Source organism: Apus apus, chromosome 3, assembly GCF_020740795.1.
Source record: "Apus apus isolate bApuApu2 chromosome 3, bApuApu2.pri.cur, whole genome shotgun sequence".
Lineage (NCBI taxonomy): Eukaryota > Metazoa > Chordata > Aves > Apodiformes > Apodidae > Apus > Apus apus.
The window spans coordinates 35,078,278-35,090,235 of NC_067284.1; the positions used below are offsets into that span (position 1 = coordinate 35,078,278).

The 11,958-nt window shown below is 38.8% G+C and overlaps 1 protein-coding gene across 1 annotated transcript in view; it reads left to right on the forward strand.

The window, feature by feature from the left end:
- The window catches only part of MOXD1 (monooxygenase DBH like 1), a 54,427-nt gene extending 42,702 nt beyond the window's left edge, over positions 1 to 11,725 (forward strand). The window contains exons 8-12 of the mRNA XM_051614288.1: positions 135 to 326; positions 3,125 to 3,184; positions 4,615 to 4,757; positions 8,373 to 8,541; positions 11,258 to 11,725. Of these exons, the coding sequence (XP_051470248.1) occupies positions 135 to 326; positions 3,125 to 3,184; positions 4,615 to 4,757; positions 8,373 to 8,541; positions 11,258 to 11,422 (729 nt within the window). The 3' untranslated portion in view covers positions 11,423 to 11,725. The remainder of the gene's footprint in view (positions 1 to 134; positions 327 to 3,124; positions 3,185 to 4,614; positions 4,758 to 8,372; positions 8,542 to 11,257) is intronic.
- The last annotated feature ends 233 nt before the right edge of the window (positions 11,726 to 11,958 follow it).

An 11,958-nucleotide genomic window follows, 5' to 3' on the forward strand; every position in this document is an offset into this window, starting at 1 on the left:
CAGACTGCATTTTTTAAAAAACTGAGGGAATGTAAAATGCATTTATTAATGTATTTTCACTCTGTTTGTACATTGCATTACATGACATTACATTGCATCTGAGCACACTGACAGTGTTGGTTTCCTCTGGCCAGGCTCTAGGTGCTGAGAGACCAGCTGGGATTAATGTGTTTGCAGTACTTCTCCATGCTCATCTTGCTGGCAGAGCCATCAGGATGCGGCACTTCCACAATGGCGAGGAGCAGAAGTTGCTTGCATATGATGATGAGTTTGACTTCAACTTCCAGGAGTTTCAGTATCTTAAAGAAGAAAGAACCATCTTGCCAGTAGGACACTCTTAATTCTTTTCCTGAAACTGTTTAGCATCTCATGTGCATAACATTTATTCACATTGAGGATTTATTTTACTACAGAATTCCTTACCATAGAATTCTTGAATGTTTTGTTAATTTTCCCACTTATCACAGAGCAACTGATGCATTGAAGTTGCAGTGTTTCAGGACTGTCCACCCAATTTCCAACAGAACTGGCTTGTCTCATCAATTCAAGTGATTCTTTGGGTCTGTTTGGTGTCCACAACTACTTGATTTGAACTTTACCATCACAAATGTTCAACCAAAGCAGGTTATAAAATCACACATGTGCCTGGTTGTGCCATCTTTGTGCATCCACAGGGGCATCTGAAGGGGACCTACAGGAAAGCTGGGGAGGGACTTTTGACTAGGGCTTGTAGCCAGAGGACAAGAGGTAATAGATTAAAACCAGAAGATGAGAGATTTAGATTGCATATTAGGAGAAAATTCTTCAGCACAAGAGTGGTGAGACACTGGAAGAGGTTGACCCAGGCTGTGGCTGCCCCATCCCTAGAAGTGTTCAAGGTTGGATGGGGCTCTGAGTAAGCTGGTCTAGTGGGAGGTGTCCCTGCTCATGCAGGGGGGTTGGACCTTGATGATCTGTTAGGTCCCTTCAAACCCAAACCATTCTATGATCTAGCCAGCTGAAGAATGGAAACAGCACCCCTTGCTTTACTGTTGGATCTGTTGGAACCAAGCAAAACATCCTGACAGTTTGCACCCAGCAAGTATCCAGCCTTGCAAACATGTCTACGAATCAGCCAAGTCCTTTGTTAGTTTCACATTTTTTATTTTTTATTGGGAGTAAAACTCCATGCTCATGTTCCACGTGAGGTTTCACTATAAACAAAACCCTTTGGAAGAGGAAATAATGCAATTCTATCTGCTATTCTTCTGAGAATACCGTAATACAACTTCAGAAAAATCCTAGCTACAATTATATTGTAAAGCTGTAGCTATCCATAGGTATTGCATCAAAGCACTCTGTATTTTTAAATTATTTTTTTTTGATGACTCATTTAAAAATTATTCACTCAGCTTTTGCTAGTTGCAGACACAGCTTTTTTTGAAGCGTTGGTCTGAGGACAGAAAGGATAGTGCTGCAAAGGTTGGGTTCTCCAGATCTAGCCAGCAGAGCAGCTGGAGAAGTGCTTGCCCTGGTGGATGTGAACACGTCTGTTACTTGATGGAACTGGTCAGATGCAAAATATGGAACAAATGGAATTTGTTTACAATTGGAGCCAGTAAGGAAAAGGAGCTCAAAACAACATGACAATGACTTAACTTCAAGTACGGTCAGGAGCCTCATGGTTTAAACTTCAGGCTTCTCTTCTCATCCCTTTCTCTCTTATGTCTCTTCTCCCACACTGGCATACTTTGATATTTGTCCTTTAAAGGCCAGAAGATAAAATGCTAACAATTCTAATTTAATTCCTACAGCAAAACCTGGAGGTTCAGGTGCTGCATTTTCTCTTTGAAGTCCAACTGCTTGTACTCTACAGGGACTTCAAAGACAAACTGGTGTTACCTCCTCCAGGAAAGAAGTGTTGAAGGGTTAAGGAAGAGGGCTGGCAGAAGATGACAGGTTTGCAGAGAAAGCCTGTAATATTTTTAGGAAAATCCATGCAGATTATAGAGAAAGGCCTCTTAAAATTCAAGAACAAAAGGTAGTAGACAGCAGAAAGTCTAAAAGAGGTATTTGATAGAAGCAGGAACTTAAAAAAGACAGCTCAAGAAGGAACTGGAATTATTTCTCTGAAGTGAGCCTTTTTCATGCCTTTTATTATTTTAATCTTATGCAAAACTACCAGTACAGCTTTACATACATCACTCTGGTTTAATTCGGACCTCAGTCTGAATTAACTAATTATATTAAATTAACTAATCATATATAAAGGTTCATAGAATTTCTTGTTATTCTGTCCTTCTCAAAGCTCTTCCAATGGTGTATCCTTCTTTCAGATTGTGGAGTTCAGGTTATTTGTTTTCCAACCTGGCTTTGGACACTTCCAGGGATGGGGCATCCATAACTTCCCTGGGCAACCTGTTCCAGTGACTCACCACCCTCATAGTGAAGAATTTACTCCTAATATGTTCTTCAATATTTTAATTTCCCCTTGATTATCATGGTGTGTTTTAGATTTGTATTTTATTAGGACCAGGGAATAAAGGTACTACCAAACTGTAGATCAGTTTGTCAAGAGAGCAAAAAGTTAATGGTATGTACCTGAGAAGGTAAGTATTCTGCCTTTCCCATACACATCTGTCAATGTAGTGAAGTCTTAGCCTGCCACTCCTCTACTCCCAGGCTTGGCAGATAAACAGTTGTTATTGTGATGTGGAAAACCTCCTTTTCCTCATTTGGCAAATATTTCTGTTGAAGCTGACAGGAAAAATTAGCCTGGGGAAAGCTATCCAAAGTAGCACTGGATGAATTTTGGAGCGAGAATAATGAGTACACATTGTCTAAATATATAGTTTTCCTGAAAATAGGATTATAACTGGGCACCTCTATTGCTATTTTAAAAAATCAGACCAGACTTTTAATACGACTCTGTTTGAATCCCTGGGGCAATCCCTCAGGATCTGGGATAATATGACTGCTAAGTGCCAAGGCCTTAGCATACGCCAGTTACCTAATCCTTTGCTCTTTCAAAGTCGTATCCACTACTCTGATCTTAATTTCTTAAGTGTTTGCTGTCGTCTGTGGTTACCAGAAGCTGGTGTTGATAAACTTCAGAAGTGTGAACTTCCTAAACCTTGTGTTTCAGGGGGATAATTTAATCACAGAATGTCACTACAGTACTGTGGACCGAATTCGCATGACATGGGTAAGAAAAGTTTTAATGGATCAAAATAACTACATAGATTGTATTTGGAACTAAAACACTTTCCATAAAATGCTATAAAAATGTACTTGCTAATGCCTGTGTGCATGTAATTATGTATTATCTTTTCTTTCACAGATTCTTAGGTTTTAAATTAATCATGACTATTATGATCGTAGTCTGATCTCTTGCATAAGGCATTCAAATTACTAGTTTATAAAAATAAGCAAGCCAGTTCATTAAAGATCTTTAAAAATCAGACTTTGCTACTGCAAGGAGTGCTTTCTTCTTAAGAGTTAGCAGAGGCCAAGTGCTGGCCATTGCAGTGTGGCCACTTGGTTTTGATGGGAAGCAAATTTGGTTGAGTGGACCTGAGCTGGATTGTGTCAGCTGGCTGCAAAACCAGGGAGTGATGCCAGGACCACTGTGTTTACAGGAGGGATGTAGCTGCCAGCACCCAACCTTTGCCAGGGGCTGATCCTGCTTCTTTGGGAGGGGCTGGATCCAGAACTCTGGCAGGTGAGACCTAAGGGGTTTCTATCTGGCAGCGAAGACCTGGTCCTGGCACGCAGAGAGCACAGGGATACCTCTCCCTGAGTCATGACTTGCATGTAGGTGCATGCAGTAGGCATATAAAGAAAAGCAAAAGATGAGAACGAAGGCTTTTGAGTTTTTGTCCTATTTTCCTGTGTGGTGACCACACTACCTCCTGGCCCTTGGTTCCTGTGTTTTGTCTTCTCCATTCCTATTCCTGTAGTTCTGTGAGATTCATGGAACTGTTCCCACATGGGATTTAGGAATGTGAAGCTCATAATCTTGTCCATATTTAGCAAGACCAAATTACTTGGTTCTCAATGGAAGACTGTTTAAGAGTCTGTTTCTTCTGCTAGCTAAGAATATTAGTTTAATCAATTATTTTATAGTTTGTGCTCATTTGTTTTTGAGTCAACATTATCTGTTAACTTAGAGAGCTCTCTTCTTTCTTATGCTGTATCTGCAGATGTAATTACAAGGAGAGTCTATATAGACATATATTCCATCCTGACCTCCATTTTACTAGACAAAGCTCAGGATTTTGTCTACATCTGCTCTATTATGAAGCCATTTTTCTGAAACAAATACAATTACCTTGGAGACAAGGTTGAAAATAACCCCAAAATTTTCAGATAGTACTCTTCAACACAATAGGACTCTTATTTGATTGATACTTGTTCTTACTGACATCTTTTAAGTGCAGGAGCTAGTGTTTGAGTTTGCAGTGTATTTTGTAATTAATTATGTAATAAATTCTTGCTACTCGATAACTTGATGTGCAAGGTAACTTTTTAATTTGGCCTCCTGATACACATTTCATTAGCATGTAAATGCTAAGCAGTGTTTTTATCTGTGAGATTTGAATGCTATCTTGATTAAAAGAAAAATCCCATTTTCAGGGTGGTCTGAGCACCAGGAATGAAATGTGCCTGTCGTATTTGCTCTATTACCCAAGAATCAACCTCACCCGATGTGCAAGCATTCCAGATATAATGGAACAACTCCAGTTCATTGGTGTTAAGGAAATCTATAGACCAGTCAGGTAAGTAAAATGTTTATGAATATGTGTAGTACCTCTGTTTCTCTCTGTGGAATGACAGGGTCATTTTTATTTGGCCTTTGTTTCTTTCTGGTAGTACCACATGTTGCAGGGTCACTCATGCCACTTCTTTTTGGTCAATACTCTGTACTGCTACTTACTTCTGCCAAAATATTTTGGGTTTTTTGTTGTTGCTGTTTTTTTAAATAAAACCCCATATTTTTTCCTTTAAAGAAATAGTATTTCTCACAGCAGTTTTTTTCAGCACAACCATCTGTAAAAAATCTATGTATCAAACTAGTATCAATGTTTCAAATCTTTCAATGTATTCAAACATATCAGTGTTTCACATATAAAAATAAAATTTTGAAAAGGGAGTCTGGGAACATGGGTATTGGATTACCCTGGGTAGATTTGTTGTCAGTAATTCTGCTGAAGTTAATTGGTATAACTAGATCCTCAAACTGTTGCTTACATACAGAGATTAATGCTATCTTGGTGACACTGACAAAAATGCATACAAGGGAAAGAAGTTGTAAATTAGAAATTAAATAGATAGTTTTAGAGAACATTAAATTGTTTATAGTAAAAGATAAATGGTAGAGAAGTCCCATGATGGAGAGAAATGAGAGAATGGAGGCTTCGGAAGAATAACAAGTTAGAGGATGATGAGCAAGGCAAGTAGAGAGAAAAACGTGGAACCAGTGGCAGGAATCCAGCCAAGAAGGAGAAGAGAGCTTTTTAAGTGAACTGTTGGCTGCAGGGGCTTGCAATTCTGTGCTAAGACACTGTCTCCCGAGTCTTGGTCTCCTACTGTTCAGGGAAGCAGGGCACTGCACATTTTTTAGATGTAAATCCTTATCAGAAAGAAACCCCCCTAGCTCATTCATCAGTTCTTTTTCCTGATAAAAATAACCCACAAGAATGTGTATATTGGCCCACTGCTTGGCTGAAAAGGAATAAAACGATTTTGTTGTAAGATGCATCAACTTCAGTGCTCTACCGATGTTAAATACGCCCTCAGTGAATGGCAGGGGTGGGGGGCTGTTACCATTTAGGCAAATCAAGATCTATAGTAACCACCATCTATAGTAGCAGGGAAGATGGAACATGATGATCTTTAAGGTCCCTTCCAACCTTAACCACTCTGTGACTCTATGATACAGTCCATGCAATTCAGCTGGCATCTGACCTCTGAGCTGAACAGCAGCCTGGTGATTTTTAAACAAGGTGTTACAGTTTCTCCAGTAAGTCAGTAGAAGTCTTGCTGTCCTTCATCATGAGAGTCTTCAGCAAGAACAGAATGCTTCCCAGTGTGTTGTTGGATCTGGCTTTTCTGCTCTTTAATGTCAATGCCAACGATACTGCTCAATGAGAGCACGAGTGATTTCCAGTACCTAACACAGAATTTAAATGTTGGTAAGAGATGGGTGGAAGCAGGATTAATGTGTGTGGATATATACAAATCAATAAATAGTGTTTTCAGTTTTCAAGTATTCCTTATAGTGCTTACAATTAAAACCTTTCAATAGCAGTGGAAGTGATTGTAAACAGATTGAGAGCACTCTAAAGGGGAAAGTTCCCAAAGGAATGAAATGCAGAAAAATAATCAAACAATAGAAAGTAGAATGTACTGTTAGTGGTGTAAGAGGAATTGCCTTTGCATTGTTAGTTGCACTAAACTAAGGTAATAGTAAGATTTTAAAATAAAATTGATAGACTAATCATGTGTCACCACACTTAAATTTTAGAAGTTGTCTTTTCTTACACAGTTGAGAGTAACAAGACCATCTAAAGCTATAGTTGCAAAGTAATTTGATGTACAGATTTACTGGTCTTAGCTCTGAAATTTATATCCAAGCCAGAAGAGTCTGAAGAAAGTCACAATGCAATCAATGTCTACTTCATTTTCCACACTATTTCTATCTACATTCTCTTTTAATACTGGGAGGACTCAGTTCCTAAATTAGTCCTAGCTAAAAGAGTCTTTCTGAGCTTAGAAAGAAAATATTCTAACAAACGTATGCTCTCTTGAGTGTTCATTCATGATAACTGTACTTAAGGAAAAAAATGCACATTTAGCCTGGGGAAATAAAGATGTTTTGAATAGAGTAAGTATGCAGACTGTCTGCCGCAAATGGCATAGTAATTAGAAGAAGAGATTATTAATGCCTCTAGTATTTATGACCTAATCCACAATTCTTGTTTTATGAAGCTCTGTCAGCCTAAGGATATGTGACCTGATACTCATCTCTCTTGTGTCAGTCTTACACTGGGATTGCTTCACTGACTCCTCTAAAGTCTCTCTTGACTTCCACATGAAGGCAGACTGGAAGCAGGATCAAGGCTCTGTGGCTCACTTTAAAACTCTTTTTTTCCCCTCAGTCTGGTGGCAAAGGCAGGCGTATAAATCATGAGGAGCTGTGATGAAAGTGATTGGGCCACAATAGTGTAAAATAGCTGCTTGATTCAAATTATGTCCTCTGAGACTAGATGGGGAGTAGAGCAGAACTTCAGCATTGGCAGCACTTTACCCAAAGCGAGTGGGAGAAAGCTTAGTGCAAGATAACACAGATCTGTCTGAAATGCTTTGAAAAGATAAGTCCCGCCCCAACCAAAGTATTAATTAGGTTACTTAGGTAAAGTTTTAACTACTTTCATTCCTTCACTAGCTGTATTGGACCTTGTGTTTTTTAAAAACTTGAGCTGACCATGTTATTTCTATTCATCCCAGTAAAGTCAAACAAGGAAAAAGCAAGAACAATGTAAGAGGTTTTCTTTAGATGTTTTGGGGGCTTTTGTTTGTTTCTTACTTTTAAAAATTTTCCTTCATTATTATTTTTCAGTTTTCTTTACTAATGAAGGACAGTAAAGCTCCCTCCCTCCCCTTCCACATCCTTGGCTGGTGGTTAATGGGGTTGATGCCTCTTGCTCATGGGGAGGATTCCCACACGTCTGCAAATAGTCCAATGTCTTAAAGCAGTGCATCAGGTCTCTATCCCACCCCTCGCCAAAAGTTCCCTTGCAGCCAGCATGTAGGCACCTGCCAAATGACCATGTTCACACCACCAGTTACTCTCATTTGATCTTTTGGCACTGCTGCCAACCAATGCATGTTAGAGCAACTCCTGTGCTGGGCTGAGTTTTGATCAATTACCCAAGTTGTGACCAGAGTTTGGTAGAGCCATCTGGAAGCAGCTTTCTAAGGGCAGATGTTTCTTTGCAACATTGCCAAGCCTGGTGGAGGGTGTGGTGCATTTTTTGTTTTAGTTGGTTTTTTCAGAAGTTACAACAGCAGATCTGTTTTATATTGCCTGTGTTTTCAGTTTGTAGATCAGAAAACAGCAATGTAATTCTCTTTCTCTACTTAAAAGTCCTTTATTTATAAAAGCATATGGAAGCAAGTCCTGAACCGCTGAAAAAGTTCCATAAGTCAGTTAAAATCAATGTAACTGCAACAGTTTTCAGTAGCAGAGAATTTACCTGAGCATGTGGCACAATATACATGTTAATAGTACTTTGTTTTTCTGAGTAGATTCTCCAAAACCTTTTCCTCACCAGTTCCAACTCGATGGTATTTATCTATTTTTAAAAATCTATTTCTTTATTTTTCTTCAGGACCTGGCCTTTCATTATCAAGAGTCCTAAGCAATATAAAAACCTGTCTTTTATGGATGCAATGAACAAATTCAAATGGTCCAGATCGGAGGGTGTCTCCTATAACGAACTTGTGCTTAAGTTACCAGTGAATGTGAGATGTTCCAAAACAGATAATGCAGAATGGTCGGTAAGTCTAAGTGTTGAAAAGGAGGCAACAGTGCAAGAAACAAGTGTGATTTACTGTCCTTCATTGAGTATGAGTAAGTACCTGGGTAAATGTCTTCAGACTGTTTACATGGATGTATTGCATTTACATATAATAACAAACGATTAGAATGTTTTATCAACGCTTTCACCTAAATCAAATTCTGGAAGTATTTAAAAATAATAGAAAAGCTGGAACTTTGATCGGCACTTGGGATTAATTTTAGGCATGTGGAGTCTTTCAGTGTATCTGAGACTGATCAGAGAATAACCATGTGTCAAGATTAGGGGACCAAGTTAGAAATCCTTTTTCCTTTGGCTATCTCCATTGTTAGGGACTTACGTTAGGGTCTTGCAATGGATGATTCAAAATCCCTAGATCGGGTTTCTTCTCTGAGTCACTCTATAGGGAGAAGCTTATTGATTGCATAAGGAAGCCTCAAGAATCTAACTTCTTAATTCAGGCATCTAGACTACCTGAAGTCATACAAGTACCCTTCCAATATCTCTTGCTTTTTTGTTGTGTCTTAGACATGTCTGTTTTATTGGGCCAAAAAGGTACATTTGGATTGTGTGTTTCTTTTGTGCACCTTTGTAAGGTCTTACCTTCTGGAGTTTTCCTTCTCAATTCCCTTGATGAAAAAAAAAAAAAAAAAAAAAAAAAGCTGTATGATAGAAATAATTCCCCAGCAAGTTATTATTTATTCTAAATGTCTACTGGTATTTTGACAGGACTGCTGGCAAAAGCTGTCCTCTTTAGTGTTGTTTTTATAAGAACTACTTGTGCATCTAGTATCGGAGATGCTGAAAAAAAATGTATTGTTCCTTGAACTCCTTTACAGAGTCCAAATTCTAGATTCCCTTTTACTTCTTCGAGCTTTTCTGCTCAGGAGGCGATATTGTCTCATTGTACTGACTTACCTCCTACAGTGATTTAGGCCAGCCTAATGGAGCTGATATCAGATACTACTGATTAACTGCTTCCTAGGAAAGGACCTTTGCCTCATTCTCCTCACCCTGCAAAACAACCCTAACCCTAACCCTCATAGCAAGTCCCACCATGTTTTCAGGTAGTGGAGGAACTGCCCTTTCTGCAGCAGCATTCTCAGGTCTTTCCAGCATCCATCAGCCTGTCCTGCCCATGGCATGTCAATTAAGTACTGTGTGCTATAAGTAACCAAGGGGATTTTGGTGTGTTTTGGTGTTTTTTTTTGTTGTTATTGTTTGTTTTTCTAATATATGTCCCTCTGCAAACCTCTTGTGAAAAGTAGCTATTGACTGTGTGTGTGACTTCACTAGTTTTGGTTAAACTTCTTGACCTTTGCAGCTGTTGACCAGTAGCAGCTGCACAGACACTCATTCACTGGTGATTTGTCAGAGGACAAGTTAAGATGAAAAGCACACAGAAAGCTTATCAGGATGGTATACACTTTTATTTTTTTAATATTATACTTTCTGGAAAATGCCTTACGCCTTTATCTTACAGGATGAAAGAACAACACAATTTAATTAGTGTAGTCAAAGAGTGAGCTCACTGGAACTGGGAGCACTTATTTTTTCCTTTTAATCATAGTTTCCTATTTCAAATGACTAGGGCATGTTCCTCAAAGCTAAGATTAGGACTCTTTCCTTTCCTTTAGTAGTGATATTACATTAAACCGGCCATCCTCATCAAAATCAGGAACAGATTTAACCTGAATGGCCAAACAATCAAGTAGCTGTTAGAAGAAGAAAAAAGCTTGAAACAGAGGAAGTGAGTTTAAAATATCTTCATCCTTCTGTAGGGATGGTCTCTAGATCAGTGTTAGCTTTGTGTTGTGTTTGCTAAGATTAAGTCAATATTTAGATTTTTTTTTTTTGCAGTGCAGGATAATTGCAACATGGAAAAACCCAAAGCAAGCACATGCTGTGCAGATGGGCATTCAAACTTTCAAAAGTATTTGTGCCCAGGGGCTTGTTTTTTGCAGAGCTTCTTCCCTTTAATGTGAAGGGAGTGCATTTAGGAAAAGTACAGCCAAGAAATGTGCCCAAGTCTCTCAAATTTCATGTCAAAGCCAGGACAGGCAGGTAGTTATGTCCAACTCCATAAAAACTGCACTGAGCTTTAAGGGAAGAGTAACAACTGCTCAATATAGAGAATTATGACACTGCTGTAGATGGCCCTGCTTTAACAGGGGCGTTGGCCCAGATGACCTCCAGAGATCCCTCACAGCCTCAACCACTCTGTGTGATCTTGTGAAATAAATGTGTGTTCAATTAACTGCCTTCTACATTCAAGGGTAAGCCTTGTATGTACAAATGAATGCACTCAAACATCATCCAACATCCCTACAGCACTGTAACACTGGAAACTTCCATTTTTATCTGCCAGAAAGATGAAGACAAAAACCTAACCAACCGAACAATCCCACAAAGCAAAATAAGGTAATTCAAACCAACCAACCAAAGCCTAAACCTTGCTTTCCTGGAGAGGATGCCAGTGTTGTACATCTGTACTCAAGCAGAGAACAGTGGTTGTGCAAGCGTTTAGTGTGCAATGTATCAATGTTTTTCCTGAGATTGATGTCTCCACAATAACAGCCCCAATAGAAACCTAGCAATAGGCTCTCATGCAATCAGCCAACTGGTTAGAGAGCAAAATACAGTTTTCTAATCTTATGTGATGAAGCTCTCATAATTTTTTATTGTTTTAATTGCAGATCCAAGGCATGACAGCTTTACCCCCTGAAATAGAGAGACCATACAAGACAGAACCAGTAACATGCAGCTCATCTTCCTGTTTACATTGCAGTTTATTCCTCACCCTGTTGTCTGTTCTACATGTCACAGCCAGTACCATAGGAAACATTGGACCATTTGTATAATAATTTTTATTAATTTGTGTTCTGTATGCGATGCAACTTCTGATGTGTTTGCACTGTTGCTATTGTAGATTTATTTTTTTATATATTAATAAACTAAATTTGCCAGTTCAAAATGAAATGTGTACTTCCTCTGAAAACCGTGGGGTTTTTGGTTTTTAATGTAAAGTATGTATAAAACACAGTAGGTACACTGGCACGTTGCATATTGAAAGCTTTTTCCCATACCATTTTGTTACACTTTATCCTAGCTCTTTGACGTGGTGTTTTCAAAACCAACTATGTATATGGGTAAAATTAATAAACTAAAAGCAACGTAGATAACCACATTCAACCTGGTGTGTGTTGTATTATTTTGTCTTGGTTCTTGACATCTGCAAACACGTATTTGGACACATCTGACTGACACCTACCATAAAACTACAGGAAGGATTCATTCAGGGAGGACATTTCTGGGAGCAACACACTGTAAAACATCTCTCTGCCTTCTGCCTTAACAGAAGCAAACACTATGGGTGTGAAAGAGATGAACCCCAAAT